Source organism: Lacerta agilis, chromosome 5 (genome assembly GCF_009819535.1).
Source record: "Lacerta agilis isolate rLacAgi1 chromosome 5, rLacAgi1.pri, whole genome shotgun sequence".
NCBI lineage: Eukaryota > Metazoa > Chordata > Lepidosauria > Squamata > Lacertidae > Lacerta > Lacerta agilis.
This window is the reverse complement of record NC_046316.1, coordinates 57,613,547-57,637,511: the sequence shown is the minus strand read 5'-3', so window position 1 is coordinate 57,637,511 and position 23,965 is coordinate 57,613,547. Positions and strand designations below refer to the sequence as shown.

At 41.4% G+C, this 23,965-nt stretch overlaps 1 protein-coding gene across 1 annotated transcript in view; it reads left to right on the top strand.

Annotated features, from left to right (window-relative positions):
* GIGYF2 (GRB10 interacting GYF protein 2) overlaps positions 1-23,965 on the top strand; it is a 75,083-nt gene that overhangs the window by 42,872 nt on the left and 8,246 nt on the right. The window contains 16 exon segments of the mRNA XM_033150017.1: positions 5,701-5,880; positions 9,435-9,652; positions 9,746-9,911; positions 9,991-10,194; positions 10,436-10,612; positions 10,615-10,628; positions 12,383-12,542; positions 14,302-14,468; positions 15,805-15,896; positions 17,476-17,583; positions 18,228-18,328; positions 18,776-18,876; positions 19,162-19,320; positions 20,607-20,765; positions 21,194-21,430; positions 23,122-23,244. Coding sequence (XP_033005908.1) covers positions 5,701-5,880; positions 9,435-9,652; positions 9,746-9,911; positions 9,991-10,194; positions 10,436-10,612; positions 10,615-10,628; positions 12,383-12,542; positions 14,302-14,468; positions 15,805-15,896; positions 17,476-17,583; positions 18,228-18,328; positions 18,776-18,876; positions 19,162-19,320; positions 20,607-20,765; positions 21,194-21,430; positions 23,122-23,244 — 2,366 coding nt within the window.

Here is a 23,965-nt window from a genome sequence, read left to right as displayed (position 1 = left end):
ATATCACATTGCAGGTGAGAAGCTGTTCTGCCATATCTGTAAAGGTTAGTGGCATATGCAGAACTATAGAGCAAACTTAAAAGCATGTGAGACAGACTGTCCATGAAATGTTGCACTTGTTGTGTGAAAGGATTTGGATAGTTGGCATGACTATTGAAGTGCAATATTTTGGTAGGAAGACTGATGTGTATGGATACAATTGTGCAAATTCAGCTTTCAATAAGGAAAACAGCATAATTCTTAGAGGGAAAAGCATTTGTGCATGGGAAAATTCTGGTAAGTTGTTTAGAGACAGAGATGCTCAAAAACTAAAATGAAATATGATTATGTTTTAGTCTGCCTGTACCCTAAAAATGATGACCAGTGATTTCTTAAGCCACTTTGTGTGTGGTCATGATTCAAGGTTGTGCAGTGATTTTCTCTCTCACACCCAGTATTGTAAGCTGTCTTGTACTTGAGGGACTTTGGTTTAGAAACTATGTAGCCACAATTAAAAGTTATTTGAGGAGCCTGAAAACAGACACTAAATTAAGCTTATTTTTATTATAGGTGTGTGTGTGTGTGTGTGTGTGTGTGTGTGTCTGTGTCCTATTGTCTTATAGAAAGATTGTTGACACTGTTATTTGCTATTCTAGTAAAAAATTTCTCAATAAACAAGTTCTCAGAAGATTGTATTCCAGAACACCACTTTAGTACTTTGAAGTCAGTCCCTTTTAAAACTTCAAATTACATAGCTGTAGACTCTGTTGGCTGGATGTCTTTGTTGTATCTGAACTTTCCATAAACACATTGCTGGCTTGGGGTCAGACATGGAATGCAGGGCCCTTTCACTGCTCCTCTCAGGAAGTCAGTCAATAGTTTGAGGCAAAGCCAACAGATCTTTTTCTTTTTCCTTTTCATCCTGGGAAATCATGGCCAAAAACGACACTCACACCAAGTAACTTAACAAGTGAAATGAACATGCTAGGGGTATAAGCTACGTTCCTCGTTTGAATACTTTAGACTTTGAAGTATGTGTGTACTAATTGTGACTGAGCCACTATTTACTACTTCATTTTTAATAACTTCAGAATGTAAAATACCTGGGTCTGTTCTTAGTTGGATTTGAAACGTTATTTCATCCAGTTCTGTGTTTTCTCTTTTCAAACCCCTTAAGCTTTGAAATATGTTGTTACTGTTGACAAACACACCCGTGTTGTTTCACAGTTAATAGCCTTAGATTCAGAAGTAAATTCAGTGTGGCTTTCTCTCTAGTGAGTATGCTAGAACTACAACCTTAATTATGGATATTCTTTCCCCTCCCTGATTTCTTCTATGATTTCCTCCTGGCATTGTGTGGTCATTGGGTTGGAGTTAGGCTCCTCCACTGATAATGAAAACAGGAGAAAAAAACTCTTTGGGACAGTCACTTTCACTAGTGCCCCCATTTTTTCTACTTCTACGAGGCTGTTATTTTTCTTTTTACCTTTCGTCACCATTTTCTTAGAGAACGCACCCTTCCTTCCTTTAATCGGCTGCCTCACACCCTTTCCTACCCTCCTTTTTGTGGCTTTCTGTACCTTTTCAGAAATACAAAATACAAAAACCCGATAAATTAATCTCCAGTTTACTATCATCCCTCCTTCTGACTGCTCTTTCTCCAGTAGGGACATTAATAAAGCCATAGAGCACCTGATTACTTTTCAACTTCATGCCACCCGATATTTGTGGGCCATGGCATCCCAGCCCAATGTTGCCGACTAGGCCAATTTTATGCTATTCGGAAAGGATGCCCTCAAGGATATTCTCATCAAACTAAAGATAAGTGGAAGGTACTGGTGACCCAGAGGTACTGGTGACAACCAATCTTCCAACCAGTCCTTTCAGAACTACCTTTCCCTGGGACAAGGAAGAAACTACAGACAGAAGTCCTCCTGGAACAGCAGTGATACCCACCCAGGCAGCAGAACAACGAGATATCTCCCTCCAACACCTTCAGAAGCAACCATCAGCAGAACCCATGATGCTATTCCGCCCCAAGTCAGGGATCATCTACAAGCCTTCTTCAACTTGGTGTCAGATTACTACAGACCACTGGATTCTCAGTTCTATATCACATGGATACATGATAGAACGTCTGGCACCCCTAAACCGGTTGCTGCCATCCCTGATCTTCAACAGTCTAGTCAAGGAACAGTGATATGTAATTGTGTACAGCATTGTCTCAACATGTCACTATTGAACCAGTCCCCCCGAGAGGAATTGTTCTATGACATATACTTAATATTATTTGTAGTACCATGGCTAGATCACTTCCTGATGCAACTGGAATTATCTGTGACCCTTCCCCTCTGCAGGGACGTAGGACCAATTTGAATGATCTGCCACCACCACTTAATGGATCCAAATGGCTTCCAGAGAGTGGTTGGGGATATTTTATCCCATGTTGATGGCTTCTCAGCTAGCAACCCACTGGAATGTAGAGTTAAGCAGGGCTATCAACTGTCTGGCTCCAAAGCACCCTCTGTAATTGCATGCAAGAATTCTGCAGTGGTTTCTTGTACTCCACCAGTGGGCCATCACACACATTCTACATCACATCAAAATGAAGTGGGCATCCAACAGAAACTTGCAGAAGGGCACATCTTTCCATGACCCTCACCTCATTGTGGTCACCACAGATGTCAGCCTCTACATTTGGGGTCTCACTGTGAGGGACAGATAATCCATGCCCAAAGGTCGCCAGAGGAAGCTGAACACTCGGCTGGAGCAGCCCACCTGGCTCTGATGCACTTTTCTCCACACCTACACATCAAACGTGCTCCTACGCACGGGCAACTCCAATTTGAAATCCTACCTCAACAAGCAGGGGGTCGCCAAATCCTGGGATCTCCAAGCTGAAATGTTCCACCTCATGCAGTGACCGAAACACCACCTCCTCAGCCTCACATTGGAACACATATCCAGAGAGGCTGGAATCTCTGGTTTTCCAGCACAGTATTTTCCACCATCTTACGTTCTCGCTTATCCATCCACTTTTAAGAATATACAAAGCCACTTAGAAAATCTTCCTGAAGCAATGCAAAGCAACGGTACTGGATCTTCTTGCATTCCTCCAAAATTACCTCAGCAAAAGTCTAAAATGCAACACTCTGATGAAACATCAGGCGGCAGCTGTTTCTTCCTCAAACACACCACCTCTTCCAGCTCTCACCCCCTAATGAAATGCTTCCTACAAGGAACAATCCTACAATGTTTCCCAGATGCCCACCACTTCCCTTCCTGGGACCTTCACAAAGTGCTGTCCACCGTGCAAAAACCTCCATTTGAGCCCCTGAAGGAAGTACTTCTCAAAGTCTTACATTGAAAGGTCTTATTTCTAATAGCAATAACTTTGGCTCAACGGGTCTCTGAACTGGTCACCCTGTCTATAGCTAGACATCTCTGTATCTTCCACAAGTGCAAAGTGGTTCTTAGAAAGAACACCTCCTTTCTCCCCAAGGTACTTTCCAGCTTCCATATTCAGCAGGAACTTGATCCTTTCCACCTTCTGCCCCAACCCCTCTCACCCATTAGAGAAGACCTGGCACTCATTTGATGTCCAATGAGCTCTTAAAGTGTATATTACCAGGACTGAAGAGATCAGACAACCAGAAACCCTGTTCATTTCCTTCCATCCTAACTCACTGGGCATTACAAGATAGACATTTGCATCTCCTTTGAAGCTGCCTTTGGCCACAGCGCCCTACAACAGGCTTTCCACATTCATTTGTCCTTGCAGCTGGGATGTACCTTAATTGGGTACACTTTGGTATGTTCCAACACAGTGACCCCATGATGCTAGGAGGAAACAGTACAATTGGTACTTTCCCAAAGTATCGTATTTTTCCGCTCCATAGGGCACACCGATAGGGCGCACCTTGTTTTTAGAGGAGGAAACAAGAAAAAAAATATTTTCTGGTTTTCCTCCTCTAAAAGCCCTGTTTTTTTGAGGATCAGCTAAAAGTTTTGCAGCTTTTTTTGCAAAGGGAAAAGCCCTGTTTTTTGAGGATCAGCTAAAAGTTTTGCAGCTTTTTGCAAAGGGAAAAGCCCTGGTTTTGTTGAGGATCAACTAAAAGTTTTGGAGCTTTTTTTGCAAAGGGAAAAGCCCTGGTTTTTTTGAGGATCAGCTAAAAGTTTTGCAGCTTTTTTGCAAAGGGAAAAGCCCTGGTTTTTTGAGGATCAGCTAAAAGTTTTGCAGCGTTTTTTGCAAAGGGGGAAAAGCAAAGAGGAAAAGCCCCATTTTTATGGGGTTCAACTCACATTTCTGCAGCTTCTAAAGGAAAGGGAGCCTTTTCTACAGTTTCCAGACAGATAATCTAGCAGCCAGTCACATGTCGCTGGGGAAACAAACAACCTCCCTCTGCAGCACATTCAACAATGGAGGGCGGGGCTGAAAGGGAGCCAGGAACTCTTATCTCTCTCCCGATCTCTTGCTGATCAGCTGCTGAGCGGGGTCCTTTCAACACCCCCTTTTCTCTTTGTAAAATAAAAAGCATGATCCTCTTTTGGCCCCTGGGCAATTCAGCTCCAGGGACCACCATTCGCTCCATAAGACGCACAGATATCCCCCCTTACTTTTTAGGAGAAAAAAGTGTGTCTTATGGAGCGAAAAATACGGTAGATTTTGACTGGCATTGTGGGGTCACTGGGGCTTTCCATAATATGGGACGCAATATCTTCTACCTGACGGCATTTTATCCACCTTGTTTACTTTGGGAACATGGGCACCTTTGTGTTATTTTCCTTACGCTAATACAAGACTCTGATTATTGTTCAAGCTTGGTGAGTTCACAAGCTGATTGGGAGCCATCCATGTCCCAAAGAGTTTTTTCCTCCTTCCTTTGTCATCAGAAGAGGGGCCAAAGCCCAATCCTATGACCCCATGCTGCCAGTCAAAATCTACCCTTTGGGTGAATATCATTTGTACTTTTTATGAAAGACCGGATTGAATAGAATGTAAAATTATCCTAGTTTGCTCACAAATGACAATCATTTCTCTAAGCATCATTATGACCATTTTTTTTTGATGAAACAGTTATTTTAATTCCCTGTTATTTGAAATGGATGACAATGAAGGTTCTGATGCTAGTCATCTGGCACTGGTTCTTATTTTATTGTTGTTGACCCAAATGTAAATTTCAGAGATTCTGCTTGTAGGTTTTAACTATTCTAGGGTAAATAGAAGACCACGTTGAATTACATTTTAAAGATGATAAATAGAACATTTTTACTGAGTTGGAATATGCAACCTCCCATACAAACAACAACAGAATGCTTGTGCCATTGTAAACTTTGATGTGACCAGGAATAGTGTCTTGATACCTCTGAACTATGGTAAAGCAATCTCTCATTGAACATCAGGTGGCATCTAACTGTTTATGCAAACTTTGCAGATGCTCTTCCATTGCTTGTTGCAAAATTGAACTTTTGACTTTCTTAAATGGTTACAGCTGTTTTGTAAATCTCCTTTTTGAAGTCTGAAACCCTTCATTTCTTTTTTAGCCCACAAAAACTGTAAGAAGAGCATTTATCATCATAAGAAAAGTAAAGCAATATATATATTTGTTCTTGTTTTCTTTCACGTGAGCATCTTATGACTTAAATTGCATAAGGTCTGAATTCTATTCCAGGTGCCCTTCACAATGACTGTTACATACTTGCATACTTATTTGCTTGCAGTGAGACCAAACTTTGAGGATGCTGGAACTGTAGCAGCAGGAAGGAAGCATGAATTTATACGCTCTGAGAGCGAGAACTGGCGCATCTTCAGGGAAGAGCAAAATGGTGAAGATGATGATGGAGGTTGGCGGCTAGCTGGTTCGCGAAGGGATGGTGAGAGATGGCGCCCCCATAGTCCAGGTGAGAGGATATATGGAAAAGTGCAGCACAGACTGGTCAGAGGCAGCAAGCCAGCAATGTCTGGAAGGAAAACTTCCTAAAACAATATTCGAAAGGCTTGTTCTATGATGGCAAAATCGTTTTTATTTTTTTAAATGGATTGTTTTGTTTAACCCACTATTTCCAGAACATCTAGACAAAAGCAGCTCTTACCTGCTCTGATTTCTTTTCCACCAAACGTAGCTTCCTTTAGTGATCACTCTGAATCATGAGGCTGAAGTTCTGTCATATGCTTCCAGCTACTTGTATAGAAGTGGAAAAAACTGTTTGTCATGGAGAATACAGCATTGTGTGCCTTCCTGACGTCAGACATAACTCATAAATGAACAATAAAGCAGCAGTGTGTCCTAACTTTGACAGTATTGAAACAGCTGAACCAGCACCACATGATCATATGTGAAGGTTTTACTTAGGGACAAGTACTTGCAGTTCATTTAGTATTTTCTTGTTTAGCGTATGAAGAACAACAATCTAATTTTTATTTTTATTTTTGTTCTCAATAATTCCATCTGTCTTTTGACAGAAGTCCTGAGGCTGAAATATCATTGGGTAATTTCTGCTACTTTAAAGGAAGTGTAGAGAAATGCCACATTGTGTAGAATACTGAGGGTTTTTCTGTAGTTGCTCTTTAATTTTGATATAGCTGTTTTAGAATAACACTTACTCATTGTCACATTTTCATTTGCTCCATTTCCAAGTAAAGTATTAAAAATGTTTGATTTGATATAGAATCAGTAATTAAAATATTGGCTCCAAGGAACAGCAAAAGTCACTTTATTTGGGGGGGCAGATCTGTTACCACACATTTAAGGCACATCTAACACACATTTAAAGCACATGACTTACCCAGAGAATCCTGGGAAATGTAGTTTTCCCTTCACAGAGCTATGATTCTCAGGACATTTAACAAAGTACAATTCCAGGATTCTTTTGGGGAAGTCATGAGCTTTAAATGCCTGTTGTACTTTAAATGTATAACATGGGCCTGCCCTTAGAAACCAGTATCTTGTGTTTAATAAGAATTATGTACCATGGTTAGGATCTAACTTGAGTCTTCTGTACCATTGTGTTTAAATCTGCTACTTTCCATCCATGCTGTGCAGGCTCAGTAAGCAGTTTTTAAAGGGGAAACCTACTTGTTTGTTCATTATATTTATATCCTTCCTTTTCTCCAGTGAACTCAAAGCAGCATACAAGGCTTTCCCATCCCCATTTTAGCTGCACAACCCTTTTAGGTGGGTTAGCCTAAAAGATGGAGGCTTGTCCTTGTCATCCAGTAAACTTCATGGTAGAGCAGGGATTTAAACCTGGGCCTCTCTGCTCCCAGTCTACATTTTCGCCACTTTATCAGACTAGAACTAATGTATTGTCACATGGGAATAGGAATAGCTAGTGTGTATATGATATTAGAGCTCAATGTATCTCAGCTTGGAAGGGGAGACTCTGTTACTTCAAATTTTAAAGCTCAAACAAGACCCAGGTTTTCTAGATACAATGCCATGACACAAAATACCAAGTAACAACTGTGTTTAAGACCTTACATGCCCCAAACAGGAAAGCTTTGTTTATTGAACTAACATCCGTTAATGTAGAAAATGTAGCTAAGTCTTTATTAGCTATACATGAGACACAGTCAAAAGGAATAATCACTACAAGAGAAAAATGAGCTACTGTCACTGTATATTTTAGTCACTGCAAGTACAGTGGTGCCCCGCTAGACGAAAATAATTCGTTCTGCGAAAATTTTCGTCTAGCGGGTTTTTCGTCTTGCGGAGCGGCAATGACAGCCGCGCTCCGCAAAACGGAAAAAAAAAAAAAGACGAAAATTTTCGTCTTGCGAGGCAGCCCCATAGACTTTTTCGTCTTGCGGGGCAGCCTTCCGCTAGACGAATGCCTTCGTCTAGCGAGTTTTTCGTCTTGCGAGGCATTCGTCTAGCGGGGTACCACTGTAGAAATACCCTTATCAGTTAGCACTTCAAATTTATGTAATGGAATATTCTCGATCAAAGAGGTGGGTGTTGCAGTAGTCTCAGGTGGAATCCATTATTGCATGAGCCAGACTTCCACATACAACAGGACTTTATATTTCTCTCCCCCCCAAAAATCTGCTTGAGAGGCCTCCCAATCTCAAGAGGCTTCCCAAACTCCTGATTTTGGAGAGCATATGGAGGACTGTTGAGATAAGTGGGGAGAGGAAGGTGAAGTCACACAAAATAGTATTGGGCTACAACCCTCAGTTCCTTACTGGTTGGTCAAAGTATTGTTCTTTCTCTGTGTGTATAGAGAGAGGGAGACTTTAATTAATTAATTAATTAATTAATTAATTAAACAGCTTTTACTCTGCTGTGCAGCCCAAAAGAGAAGAAAGCAATCTCAGGCACCAGTTCTTTAAGGTTACAGTTCTTTTAATTATTGCTGGGATGGAAACAGTACAGTTAGCCTGATAAAATGGCTGCTTTTAGATGACAGCGGAGGGAGAGTCAAAGGCAGCTGGCCTCTCAGCAGAGGTAATAGAGCAACCCTACTTCTCTCCTCTCCTTTTGCTCTGCAGGCGTGATGCTCTATCAGCTACATCCAAGACTTTTGATTCCAATGGCCATTTCTATCAGGATGACAAATAGTATCCTGTATGTAGTATAACCAAGTTAGCCAAAATAAGTGGCTTATGCCAAGCCACATTTGAAGGTCACCACGTTTCAAGCACCAGAATTGCTCACACCAACTTGCTTGGAAATTCTTCACCTCTCCCAGGTTGTAGAAAGGTGTATCAACACCTGCTGGTGCCTGCCTGCCTCATTCTCATGCAGGCTTGGGCACAGTTGCACAGCCATTAGAAACAAAGCTTAGAAACAAGCTTGTTGGCTACAAATCCTTTCATAGAATTATAGTGCTAGCAGGCCACTTCACCGTAGTGACATACAAAACAAGGGCAGATTAAATAAATAGAATTAATTACCACAGATTACAAACTACACTCCAAACTCCAGAAAGGAGGATTGTCAGCTAGCAGACAGAGGGTGAAGGCAAGCAGTTTTGAAGATGCTTTGGGACTGATGGAGTTAGTAAATCTCAAAGGGAAGCATAAAAATATGGTGATCCCCATAAAGTGGTACTTGTCTGGATTCATAGAACCGCATAGAATGGTCTTACTAGCAAAGGCTGCCCCCCAGTGGCTGAACAGATTGTGAGGCTGCTATTCAGAAAGTAAAACTGCCCTGGGATTAACTCATAGTTAAATTGTTTTAGTTCTTTTAAGCCCACTTGCATGGAGTTGGGCTGTACAGTCCTTTACATTAATAATATAGCTCAAAGAGACAGTGGTTTAAAGGAGAAACAGTGATAATATATTTATAAGATGCGTGTTTCAAGGTGGACCATAAGCTGTAGTGGCGTTCTGAAGTGCTGTCACTTTGTCCTCTCTTTTCCCTGTTCTCTTTTCCTCTATCCCTTTCTCCTTCCAAACAAGTTCTTGCCCTATGGGACTCTTTTGTAAAGTTACTTTCCCGCCCCCTTAGACGGCCCTCGTTCTGCAGGCTGGAGAGAACAGATGGAGCGACGGCGAAGGTTTGAATTTGACTTCCGAGACCGGGATGATGAGCGGGGTTATCGAAGAGTGCGATGTGGCAGTGGCAGTATGGATGATGATAGGGATAGCCTTCCTGAATGGTGCTTAGAAGATGCAGAAGAAGAAATGGGGACGTTTGACTCATCTGGGGCATTCCTCTCCTTAAAAGTGAGAAACTTTCTGTGAACTTGTCATAATATTAACTGTATTATTTATAACCAGTAGTATAAAGTTTGTTGTTTGCATGTGTGTTTTCCTTAGAAGGTTCAAAAGGAACCAATTCCTGAGGAACAGGAAATGGATTTCCGTCCTGTAGAGGAAGGGGAAGACAGGTCTGATTCAGAAGGAAGTCACAATGAAGAAGCCAAAGAAGTAGATAAGACACATGGAAGGGAAAGTGTTAAGACGGAGCATACAGCAGCAGCAGGTAAGAAGGATTTCTCAGGTCTATCCTTTAAGTTTTGCTTCCGCCTTCCAGCTCAGTTAAATAAAGTTACCAATCATTTCAGAAGTAACAGAAGAAACAGTCAAAGAATCTTCACCATCCACCAGGTCAGGTACTCCACCAAAATCCCAGTCACAGGAGCCATTACCTACAACCCTGCTTGAAAGAAGGGAAGACTGTGTTCCAGAAGTAATAGAAAAAAGAGAAGATAAAGAAAGAAACCAAATGGAGGATATCCCATCAGCCAAAGTGGCCAACAGAGAAGGTAATCATATTTCAGGTTTGGCATAATGTATATGCAAAGTACGCAAAAATAAATAAAATAAAAGACTGTAGTGATAAAACAAGGTGGAAAGGATGAACTGATAATTCATACATTGTTTAAGCATTGTTGAAAGCATGCCAGCTTGCTTATTGTCTGATTATACATTTATCACATAACAACACAGTTCTGGTAGAAAGAAGGGCCTTTAAAGGAATTTAATGCCCATTCTTCCCCACCCCAGATCCAATTTCTGCTGTCCAGCCTTTACTACCACAGATTTCTCCAGATGCAGCTTCCCTTGTTCATCTTCCTCCTCCAGAGTCAAATCCAATTCCTGCCTTAAGGCCTGTTCAGACATCAGTCACAGCTGCTCCAGGGATGGGTAATATTCCTGCTGACCCTGATGACGAAGAGGGCCTCAACATTTAGAACAGGTAGAGCATCTTCGTGAATTCTGTTTGTTTGTTTGTTTTTTGTTGTTGTGCTTTAAAGGCTGGAAGAAAGCGCCACTCTTTTGTATACTTATCTTGTATATGCAGCTACCTGATTCAGGTGAGGGTGGGAGAAAGCTTTGGGATTTAGACCGGTTGCTGAGAATATCATAGCAATAGACTTTACAAGTCAGCAGTGCTTATGCACGCAAGGTGGATATAGGAGTTCAAGATGCAACCTAGAGCTAATGTACCTAGTCAGCTGTAGATTAGCACACCCCTCACATAGACCAACAGTTGGCAACTGCAGAGGAAAACTAGTTTTGGGCAGGACTGGTAACTAATTGCTTTTACAATGTTTTCCTGCAACTGATCATGAAAATTGGCAAAACTATATTGATGTATTAATGGGCAAAAAAATGAAACATATTTTGCAGTTTGACAATACTTCAGATAATCAACTTAATTTTCATTAAAAACAGTTTCAACCTGTATGTTCCTGTCATCTCCTCCTCAAACAAAAATGGAAATTAATATTTTTGTTAATTAATGAGGGAGAAATCCTGTTTTCCAAAATTAAGTCAATCTATCTTGTATATTTGTCTGGTATGCAACTCCAGTAGGTTAACTTTGTGAGTACTAAGTGAATCAAGTTGAAAATGGATTCCTCCTCCCCCCCCCCCCGACATTAATATAAACAGATAATCACTTGACTTCATTCATGAGCATTGTGACAGAATGCGTGTACGCAGTAGAGAATATGAGAGTCACCTCATGCTGCTGATACTCAAGTACAAAATATACACACACTGTATTCCCCCCCTTCAAAATACAAATGAACAGAGGGCCAGTTCTTTTCCATGTCAGTCACATGTGTTTTAAGGGTAAACCATTGATATTTATACATGATCATCTTCAGAGCCCTTCCCAGTCTGCTGATTTTATATAGGAGCCCCTCACTGTAAAACTTGCAAATAAAAAATGAGTGAAAATGCAGACTGAAAAAGACTCTGAACATAGATTCTGAAGATGACTCCAGAAACAATTCTTCGTTTTCCAGTAGTTTGAATGTTGCTTAAACATGTTGCAAGAAACTTGAATTTCTAAAGACCAATAATTTCTTGTAAAATTCCAACCATGATGTATACAGACATCATTATTACAACCACCATCTCAAGGTGATTTACACGTAAAATAATGAAAAGCATTTAAACACAAAAGCCACAAAGACATTTCAAACAAGACTAAAACCCTAACAAGCCATGGAATTTGCTACCAAGGAGTGTGGTGGAGTCTCCTTCTTTGGAGGTCTTTAAGCAGAGGCTTGACAGCCATCTGTCAGGAATGCTTTGATGGTGTTTCCTGCTTGGCAGGGGGTTGGACTGGATGGCCCTTGTGGTCTCTTCCAACTCTATGATTCTATGAAGCAGACACTTGTGATAAAGACTCATTTATCCATCTGGGAAAGCCTGTTGGAACAAAAAGGTCCTCAGCTGTTTCCGGAAGCTGACCATCCTTGCTGCTTACCAAATAATAAGACTTGCTTCCCGACAAGCAGTTCTGCCAAGCTTTATTATCTTTTTGCATAATTATTTAAACTTATTTTTTCATTCCTTTGTATCTGAGTCCACCAACCATGATGGTATTATTCATAAAGCTTTCTGCTGAATTTCACCTTATTCCACTGACTGTATGTAACCTGGCAGTAGTAACCTCAGTCATTCTTAATGTCCCCCCCCCAATTCCTCTTACTGCAGCAAGCAGAAAAAATGGTGGCATATTTGCAGGACAGTGCCCTGGATGATGAAAGGCTAGCAGCCAAGCTTCAGGAGCAGAGAGTAAAGGGTACTTCAGTACCATTACTCCACGAGGCCATGCAAAAGTGGTTCTACAAAGATCCACAGGGAGAAATTCAGGGTAAGCTTTCATCCTTACCGCTTTTTATTTTTATTTCACTGGAATGTTGTTGTTTTTTAGTTATATGTGCACTAAACATGGTGAGACATAAATAAAAAAGAAAAAGAAACAGCACCCATGTAGAAGGCAAAGTAACGGGGGGAGGGAGGAAATCCATGTATACTGTATACTTTAAAAAGTTGTTGTTGCACTCCATCAGATCTTAACCTATTACAGTATTTGTAAGAATGGATTCCGAATATCATTGAATCTGTCCATGGCAAGTCTGCGTTTATATGCAAGTTGTTCATATGTTGCGAGTTTGTATAAGTCTTCCATCCAATCATAAAAGGGAGCCGCATTTTTATTTTTCTAATTCATCAGTCTCCATCATTTTGTTGTGCTAAGGGCACAGAGAATCCACTCATATTGTCCCTTTGTAAGGTTCTATGTGCTGAGTATATAATTCAAAGGGATATTTTGCTCTGTAAATGTAAGCTTGTTGCATACAGTTCTGTTGATAGTTTCAGTTACCTTCTGCCAAAAATCTTTCAGTATAGGACAATGAAAAAACATGTTTTAGAGAAGCATTATCCCTGTTGCATCTCCAACAGTTGGATACCTTAGATAGCCCTTTTTTTAAACAAACATAATGGTGTCCAGTATATTCTAAATATTATTTTTTATATTATGAGCTTCAGTTTAAGGTCCAGAGACACCCTTGTTATAGCACTTAACACAGATTCCCACTGTGGGGTCAAAGTTGAGATCTCTTAATTCTTTTTTTCCATTCCTCCCTCAGTACAGGTATATCAAATTGGTTTGCTTGTGACATAGATTTATATATGTTGATGGCCGGGTTTTTTGTTGTTTAAGAATTAATCAGTTGCTTCAATATCTCTGGGGTCTCTCTGGCTGTAAAAGCTGGTCCGTAGATGGTGGTTAGCAAGTGTTTTATCTGGAGATATTGCCATTGAGCATTTGTAGGTAATCTGTATTGTCTCTTAAGACAGAATATGTAAAAAAATCATCCTCTTCGTTTATGAGCTGTTCTAACGTTAATATACCCAAATTCAACCACCTCTTCCATACAACTATTTATTTCCCGATTTTTAAAGACAGGTTTCCCCACAAAGTCATTTGTTGTGGAAGAAAAGGTCAAATTTATATTTTCTGGACATGTGGTGCCATATCGTTCAAACTGATGTTATCGTTTCAATAGCATCTTGAGTATTAATGTATTTAGACCCAAGTGCTGCCCATCTTTCTAAAGGTACTACATAGGAATATTCCAAAGTAGCCAAATTTGGACAGTTGTTTTCAGTTATGCGTCTCCAGAATTGTGTACCTGACAGTAAATATGCTTGGTGATACAATTCTAAGTCAGGGATCCCAAATCCTCCTTTTATTGGTATTTGCATTTTTTGCATAGATATTCTTGGAACTGAAGAGCCCCAAAGGCATTTTTTAAACAAAGATTTAATCTTGTGAAAGTATTTGCTTGGTATGTGAATTGGAATTCCTCTTAAGGTATAAACTAGTCTAGGTATTATGTTCATTTTATTTCACTGAAACATTAAGGGAAATTACAATACACTGCCTATGCACTTAGGGTGGCATCAGGAAATGTCCAGCTCTATAAGTAAGATCAAGACACATACAGCACACACACTTAGTCCCCCAGATACCAGGTTCTGTATGGGCTGTGACTGTTGGGTGCAACACTCAGTAGAGGTTTCACTCTTGTCTTCATGGATTTCATCCCTTGATGATTTTGCAGGTCCGTTCAGTAACCAAGAGATGACAGAGTGGTTCCAGGCCGGGTATTTCACAATGTCACTGTTGGTGAAAAGAGCATGTGATGAGAGCTTCCAGCCACTTGGAGACATCATGAAAATGTGGGGCAGGGTTCCTTTCACTCCAGGTCCAGCACCACCTCTGCATTTGGTAAATATGACAATGTGTAAAACAGTTAACTTTAAATTAGAAAGTTAAGACGTGCCAGTTTTAGGGGTTCGTGTGCTTTTGTGCTCCCAGGCACAGAGCAGCAATGACCTTTAGAGAGACTGCCTGTATGTTGAACATATACTCTGAGCTGCAATAGAATGGGCTTTCCATACAGGAAGGGAAAAGTGCTTACTGTACCTAGCAGTGAAATAGCAAAAGCCCTCATTGCTACTAGTTCACTTACCTAAATGCCTTTGAATGCTGCTTCAGTTGGATCTGGCTGAACTGCTTTCTATGCACAGCAAATTGCAGAAGGAAATTAAGCCACAATCAGTAAAAGGTAGCTCCTACTGAGATAGGCGTGCCTGGCATGCTCTGGTCCTTGGGGTCACGAAGAGTCAGACACGACTGAACAACTGAGACCCCTGACACTTACTCCTTTTTCCAAGCATGCTACTAGTTGTGGTCCTGACTCCAGCCTTGTTGGTGTATTCCAAAGGTAAACCTGAAACGATCTTTGAATCAGATTTCTCCTTGAACCAGTTCTGCTCACCAACAAGAATTCTCCCCAGCATCAGGTGTCTTTATCTAGGCATGTCTGGGGGAAGAGAGATTCAGGGTCTCCCTGTGTCTATGAGAGTCTCTGAACCTGTCTTTCTAGCTGGATTGCTGCAGGGAGCAGAGAGGATTGAAATCTCTGTATATTGTTCTGTTTTATTTATGTAGACCAGTAGTGATATAAAGTTATGCAACTTGTAATATAAACAAATACTTTGGAGAAGAACTGAATGGGTGAGGTGTTTATTCCTTCATGGGCATTCACCGATAGAAAGCTGGACTGCTGCTGCTGTGAAGACACAGGAAGACTTTCTGGGTAACTCTGCTGTGAGACAGTAAAAGGAACCCCAAAGGATTGGAGCACACACACTAACAAGCCTGCCTTGTTTCTGCCGCTGTGGCTTGATTTAGCATGTGGCACACAGCTGCTCCCTCTTTCTTTATATCTGGGAGAGGTGAAGTAGGAAAGCATAGGACCTTCCTCGAGGTAGATGAGCATGTATCTTATGCACCAAGGATATTTGCTCCAGTTTCCTTTGCCAAGGAATGGTCCCCAGACACAGTTTAACTATCTACACCCTTTTTTCCACTTCACACAATCCTTTATACTTTTTAACTAAACACAGTAATCTGTAAAAATGTTGCATTTAATAACTTTTAATATAAAAAGGTATTTCATAATCATAATGTTGTAAGTCACTGTAATCAGAGTTGTGCATATGCTCATAAATCCTAACATTTGATGCAAGTTCAGCTATCAATTTGTTTACAACCACAGGGAGAGTTGGACCAGGAACGACTGACTAGACAACAGGAATTCACAGCCATGTACCAAATGCAGCACCTCCAGTACCAGCAATTTTTGTTACAGTAAGTTTACATCAGGGGTGGCTAACCTGTGGCCCTCCAGATGTTGGACTATAATTCCCTTCATCCCTGATCATTGCACATGCCGACTGGGGTTGATGGGAGTTGGAACAGCATCTGGAGCACCACAGGTTTGCACCCCCTGGTCTATATAAATATCTGTCAATGGCCATATTGCTTTGTTTTAATGATCTAGAGAAGAGTAGTCCAATTTTTCATACTAAGTGGACTGCAAGACATCCCTGTACATGGCAGCTCTTCCTTCTCCTCACTGCCCAGCCACATACCTGCCCCTGAGTGGTGAGAGGAGGAGGAACAACAGCCACTGCTACCACCACCCACTCCATCCAAAGTCCTCTGTCCCTGCTGATGGCATATGCCCCTATCACCTAGCAGAAGGAGGACCCATTATGGGACAACTTAAACTACCCAGCGGCAATTCCGCCAGCTCACTTATTGCTCCTCCTCCTTATCTTCAGCAGTCAGTCTGCTTACCTCGAGTCTCCCTCTGGGTGACAAGGAAGAGGAGTAAGTAGGCTCACAAAATGTCTCCTAGATAGTTTGGTTTGTCTTGCACCATCCTACTAGTATAGGGCTCAAGCTGCCTGTGATGGTCTGTACAGGGAGTGAGCAAGAAAGTGTGAGGAACAGTGGGAAAGTGGTGGCTATGACAAAGACGAGCTTTGGCAGATGGTGGCAGCTCTTGATTCAAGTTGCTCTTTGTCACAGTTACCCAGCACTAGTCATTGCTTTCTGGTTCTGTGGACAGCAGTAGGTCTACTGCAAGTATGTGGGCTAGGAGTTGAGAATATAGGGTCTTGTTTTTTGTAGGTCAGGGCTAGCCAACATGGTGCTGCCCGGATGTTTTGGATTACCACTCTCATCATCGGCCATGCTGGCTGAACTGGTGGGAGTTGTGGTCCACAGTATCCGGGGTGGAGGGCTTCCATTTTGGTGTTCCTCTGTTAACAGCTTATTTGGTTTCTATTCTGGACACAGAGAAGGGATGGAGCACTATATTCCTCTTCCTCCAGCCCATTCACTTGCCTGCCTGCAACTCCTGGTTGCTTTTGGCTGCCAGCCTAGTGCTTAAATAAGAGGCTTGTAACTTGAGTTCTCTTCTGCTAGCAGGAGTTTTTCATGAGCAGACTTGCTCATGGGATGCTCCTGCCAGTGGAAGGGAGAAAGTTACATTCACTTATTTCCCCTTCCCCCTCTATTCCCATGTGTCCCCTGGAGGGCTTGTAAGGTAGAGAGAGTTGGCTCCAATAAACTCCTTTTCCACCATCATGATCCTCCATTCAGTGAAAACCTTCCATGGAAAGGAGGAATCCTATATGACAAAGGGATAGTTAGAATCCAATCTATAATTTAGGTACCGGTAAATGTTGTGTGTCGCTGTTTTGAATAGCCACTTCAAATGGCAGTTTTAAAATTTCTTATTTTTGGTGGGTGGGTGCTGGTTTGCACTGATGTGTTTGAATGTCAGTTGTGGTATGAACTAGCAGTTCTATTCTCTTCTGGGTTTTTATAGTCATTCTTTAACTAAGTAGAGTGAACTTTTCCCCATTCTCTTTTCCAGACAACAGTATGCGCAGGTAATGGCACAGCAGCAAAAAGCAGCACTCTCATCACAGCAGCAGCAGCAGCTGGCTCTCCTTTTGCAACAGTTCCAGGCACTTAAAATGAGGTATGAATGCAGGTTTCAGGGCCATTTCACACATTATGCAGAAGTAAATCCAGTACATTGAAAGTAAACTTCAGGCCACCATGGATGGTTTCCTGAGAACACGTCTTTGGAAATGTTTGCATGCACATAACTGTCGTGTTCATACTTCACATTATTAAAAGGGCATGTAATATAACACTGAATATAATGTATCAAGTGGCCCCTATAGAGTCTACTCATGATAGTGGTTATTGAATATATAGCACTCTGTTTATGCCTGTTCAAAATTGCTTCAAGTCAGTGTCACTAAGACTGTGAAATAGATCTGTTGTCACTTAGTCCATATATGTTGGTTGTATTTGTCATCATCTCATATTTGTTTTCATTGAAGCCTATTGTGTTAATTGACCAGAGCAAAAATTTTCATTCAAATTCTGGTCAGTATTAAAGAATAGTTTTGTGCATCTCAAGAGTTCTGGATTTTGCTCAGCAGTGTTGGAATTGTCAGGAAGTTATGCCCTAATATCACTTTAATACTGGTTCTGTAGGAGGAGGAGAAAAAAGAGAAGCACTGTATTTTAAAAGAAAAAGAAAACACCCCTGTGACCTCTAAATAGAACTACCTTTTTGATGTAGCATGTTGAATCTTCCTCTTTATATTCCAGAAAAGCTGAGCAGAACATGGTGACACCTGTAACAAGGTCTGTGTCAGTGCCAGACACTGGCTCAATTTGGGAGCTTCAGTCAGCAGCCCCACAAGCTACAGGTACGAAACAGTGTTTTGATATTGACTACATTCAGACGCAAAACAAACTGCCCTGAAATGACATCCAAAATAATAATAATAATAATAATAATAATAATAATAATAATAATAATAATAATAATACCTTTATTGTCAATGTACAACCTGTGTACAATGAAATTAACCGAGCCTCCCCCCCCCCAACACTTACAAGTCACTTACAAACCACGGTTTGTGAATAACCATGGTTAGCAGGCTTCCTCCCCCTCTACCTCCTAAAAAACGAAAAACCAAAGGTACACAAAAGAGGTCATTTAACAGTCTTACTGATCAAAACATAGTGCATGTGATATTTTTTAATTACCGGTGAATTTGCCTGGGTGCACAGAATCACTAACTCCTTGGCTCTGTGGTCTGCTAATTTAAATATTAATTAATCAACAGCCTACATTTCCCCCCTTTTCGCAGTCTGGGAAGGAAGCAGTGTCTGGGATCTCCCAATTGACACTACAGCTCAGGGACCAGCTCTAGAACAGTTACAGCAGCTTGAAAAAGCCAAAACTGCTAAGGTAAGAAACAGTAGAAACCATTCCAGTTGCAGCTTTTCATTTCATTTTCATTTGTTTTCTGAGTAACTCTGGCATGCCTTACACTGATTTAGTGTAATTGGGGCGCAATTTACTAATTCTTAATTGGGCTTAAAAAAAAACCAAGATATTACAAGGACATGGTTTAGGGAAGACCAATCAAACTGGTAGTTGTAGAAGAGGACGCTGATGAGAGTGATTGTAACTAGTGGGAATAATGTGCTAGTTGAAGAGGTCTTTACTTCTAATGTTACTTCTTTAATTCAGCTAGAGCAGGAGAGGAGAGAAGCAGAAATGAGGGCCAAAAGAGAAGAAGAAGAGCGGAAAAGACAGGAGGAGCTACGGAGGCAACAGGAAGAGCTAATCAGGAGACAAGAAGAAGAAAGAAAAAGAAGAGAAGAGGAGGAGCTCGCACGCAGAAAGCAGGTGACATCTCAAATACATAAATACTATTTCAGTATCTTTAAGAGAACACATTTTCTCAGTTCATGTGAAGGAAGTTATTTTTGTTCCTTCCACCTTTTATGTCCAAAGTGTGTTCTGTTTTTTAGCTCAATCATACATGTTTATTTTTTGGAAGCTACGTTGGGGATTTATTTGAAGGATGTGCCGAAATCCCCATAATAAAGAAAATACATAAATAAATAAGAATTTTATTTAGGACAGGTGGGAGAAGTATGATCAATGTTATGTTCCAGGAGCTCTTCCTCATAGAATCGTAGAGTTGGAATGGACCCAAGGGTCATCTAGTCTAACCCTTGCAATGCAGGACATGACACCCCCCACCAAGCCTTACACCCCAGAAAGAGAGCCGGTAAAGCACCTAAAGGGGCCTCTTGCCATTGCAGCATTCTTCAGCACCATCACCTGGCTACCGCCAAGGGCAAGGCTTCTAAGTTGCCTGCATCAACAGGAGGCAGGTTGCCACTTTTTGTGTTAGAACACTTTTGTGACTTAGGGGAGACACCTGGGAAAAGACTGTCTAAGGACGCTGTCTGTTTATCTTTAGCAGGGGTCAGCAAACTTTTTCAGCAGGAGGCCGGTCCACTGTCCCTCAGACCTTGTGGGGGGCCGGATTATATTTTTTTTTGGGAGGGGGAAATGAACGAATTCCTATGCCCCACAAATAACCCAGAGATGCATTTTAAATAAAAGCACACATTCTACTCATGTAAAAACACGCTGATTCCCAGACTGTCCACGGGCTGGATTTAGAAGGCGATTGGGTCACATCCAGCCCCCGGGCCTTAGTTTGGGGACCCCTGATCTTTAGCAATCAAGTATGTGTCTGCTCTAGGCTTATGGTCTGATGAACAGCCTCCAGAGCAAGCGCATACATCATCAGCAGCCTCAGTCTTGCATTCCAGGAAGGCAGAAGTATTCTTGGGGTGGGATATTAATTTGGGGGAGGACTAAATTGAATTTGGAGCACCTGGTGATAATTTCAGGAAAAGGGAAATTTGATTCTGGGTAATCTCTGGGTAGGGTATTAATTTGGAGAGCAGAAAGAGAGAGTGAGAAAAGAGGATGGCCCTGCCCACTGCTGACTTGCACCCCCAAAGTGCCCCTGCCCATACGCATTCCCAGCTGCTGTCATTTCATTTAAAAGACCTCTGGCTTCAGGTCAGAATCAGAGCAGCCAGGTCAGGGGGCCCTTACTATCCAGCATCCCATGAATAGGAATTTTTCTTTCTTTTTATTTCCGTGTGCAGGAAGAAGCCCTAAGGCGGCAGAGGGAACAAGAAATTGCACTAAGACGGCAGCGGGAAGAGGAAGAACGGCAACAACAAGAAGAAGCACTTAGAAGACTGGAAGAGAGGAGAAGAGAAGAGGAAGAAAGACTACAACGAGAAGAGTTGCTTCGTAAACAGGTGAAAAGAAGGGAAATCTTTTGCAGTTAAGACCTGCAAGAATCAGAGGCTGGTTCACACATGTATGCTCACTTGTTAACTACATCAAGTAATAATGCACATGTGAATGAGCCATTATTAGATCAAACAGTGCAGAGGGACCTTTCATTTTGTTTAAGACTCTACCAATTCAAAACTGATAAATGGTCTTAAAGTTTTGGATTTCTGAAACAAAGTCACATAAGGAGTGTAATAAGAGCTATGATGGCTGCTCTGGGGCATTTTCTAAAGCTATATTTTATCAAATTGTTTTGTTCTAGCACAGGTTGCATTCTTAGAAGCAAAGGATTCTTTGCAATCCTATGTATCTTGAAACAAACAAAAAGGAAGTATTTTAATCTAGGTTAGTCCACTTTAGAGACTCTGCATATTATTTCTGTTCTGGGAAGGAAGAGGAGGCTGCCAAATGGGCACGTGAAGAAGCAGAGGCAAAGCGTCAGCTAGAAGAAAACCGGCTGCGCATGGAAGAAGAAGCAGCCCGACAGAGGCATGAAGAGGAAGAACGAAAACGTAAAGAGCTGGAACTCCAACGCCAGAAAGAAATTATGAGGCAGAGGCAGCAGCAGCAGGAGGCTTTGCGTCGATTGCAGCAGCAGCAACAGCAGCAGCAACTTGCACAGATGAAGGTACTCATTCTTTGTAATGTTACTCTTTTTCTCACTGCCATAAACTCACTCTCACAAGTTATGCTCACAGCCCAAGCCATCAGAGAAGCTCTCTGTTAGCTGTGCTGAAATTTACATGACCATTGCCAGAACCTGCCTTTTAACGCTCTTGGAATTGGGCACCAGAAGCAGGAGATGGGCAGCTCTAACTTCAGTCTGTGGCATCCCCGTTTGTCCAGTTTATCTCTTTACTGCTCAGTGTACCTCATTGTACACTGCTTAGATATTACAGTGCTAAGTGATATTTAAGTTGTTGAAATTAATAATAAATAATAACTGAAACATGAAAGTAGCATAAATATGCAAATCTCTATAATTTACAGAAAATTTAAGATTTCGTTGACACATATCATAATTCCTCCCCCCCCCCCCACTCCGGGTGTGCATTTCTGTCCATAACTATAGATCTGAGAAAGTACAATGAGGAGCAACTTGTCACCCTACCAAAAATGTACTGTATATGGGTGCATATATCCTGAATAATGCTTCATTTTTAAGCTAAACCCTTCCAGAATGCTACCTGGAACTATCCTTCACCAAGGATAGCCTGACTACTGTAGTCCATGTTGCATTCTTGAGGCTGGATTACTGCAATGCTCTCTATGTGGGACTGCCCTTGGTCGCGGTCCAGAAGCTTCAGCTGGTATAGAATGCAGTGGCCAGTCTGTTGGTGGGGGCACATAGCCCACAACATGTGACACCATTGTTAAAACATCTGCATTAGCTGCCCATCTACTGAGCCGGGTTTAAGTTCCTTTTGTTAATTTACAAGCCCCAAACAACTTAGGTCCGGGGTACCTTAGCAACTGCCTGAACTTTTATATCTCAGCTCAATCACTGACACCATTAGCAGGAGTGTTGCTTGTTGTCCACTGAATTGAAGACAACTCAGCTATCAGTGACTTGACATCATAATGGCACCAGATGATTTAAAGGTGGGTGCCCCCTGTCCCGCTGCCAGAGTTGACCAGCAGGGGTGGGGGAAATAATGTTCTGGTTCACTGGATCGAAAAGGTTCTCCGCTCCAGATTTAGAGCATAAAACTAGGAGTAGAGAAACCTGGATTCAGATCATCACTCTGTCATGAAACTTACTGGATAAACTTGGGCCAGTCTAATCTGCTTCACCAGGTAGGTGTGAAGATAAAATGAAGTCAATACCATATACACAGGTCCTGGGAGGATGAGCCGTATGAGCCGTATAAAAATGGAGGCTGAAGCTGTTGGTTTTGAATGGCATGGGTCTCTGCATCAGACTTTTTAAAATGCATTTTTCATTGTTTCTCCATGCTACTACTGCCTTCTTCCCTCGGCTGTTTTGTTTGCTTCCTTTCCTTTCCTTTGAATAATTCCCATTTCATTCACAGCACAGTCAGGTGCTTGAATCTTACTATTATATTGCTGTAGAAATTATGACTATTGTTGGTACTATAAAGATTTAATTGGAGGTTGGGTACACACCTGGCAGGAAAAGGTTGCAGTTCTACAGTATAAGGAGACAAAATAAAGATTGTGTCATATTAGCAGTTTTTGTGGCAGACAATAACAACTGTTCGCATGTTTTTGAGTGGCTGATTCAGCATATATCCTGATGTATTCACTCTTTCCATTAATAAAATTTAAGTGCTGTTTCTTGTATGTCCTTCCTCCCAGCTCCCTTCTTCTTCAACATGGGGTCAGCAATCAAATTCTAGGGGATGTCAGTCCCAAACAACGTTATCATTAGCAGAAATCCAGAAGCTTGAGGAAGAGAGAGAGCGGCAGCTTCAAGAAGAGGTAAAATGGAAAAGAGGCTTTAGGTTGCTGCTGAAATAGAATAGTCAAATTTCCTTGCCATAACACCATTATGAAAGACATATTATTTCACCCATTGTGAAAGACATATTCATCTGGTGACCTCCCACCACTTTCTGCCTTTAGAAAGCCCATGGCTTGCTCATTTGTGTGCAGTTGTGGCTTGTCACTGCTAGGAGTCACTGTGACAATTTCTAAACACTTAATAAGCTTAACCCGAGATACCTAGGAGGCTTTACACAGCTCATTCTCATCTGCCTTCATGGAACACAGCAGTTAAACCTTGAAGTTGCCAATTAAGCATAGTTTCCTGTATCATCTGAGCTGGGAAACTACAGTTACCAGTTTTAGAACAAGGCAGGCTCTGAAGCCAACTTCAAAGCATTGTTAAAATCCTAGTTGGTTTTGAACCTGGTAACTATGACTTCCCAGTGAAGTAGAAATTGTGCTTAATTGAATATTTTCTGAGTATAACTGCTGTGTGCTACAAAGGGAGAAGAAGGAGAACATAAGCAGGCAAAAAGCTTCCACATGTCTCATTTTAATAAACCCAAGTTATAATTGCCCAAATATTATCATAGTCTTAGATTATCAAGACTGAAAAAGCAGAGATTTTCATAAGCTAGCTTTTCCTTTCTTTCTTTCTTTTTGCAAATTTGCCTGGTTTAATGATATGATGTTAAAGACCTAGAATCGTGGTTAA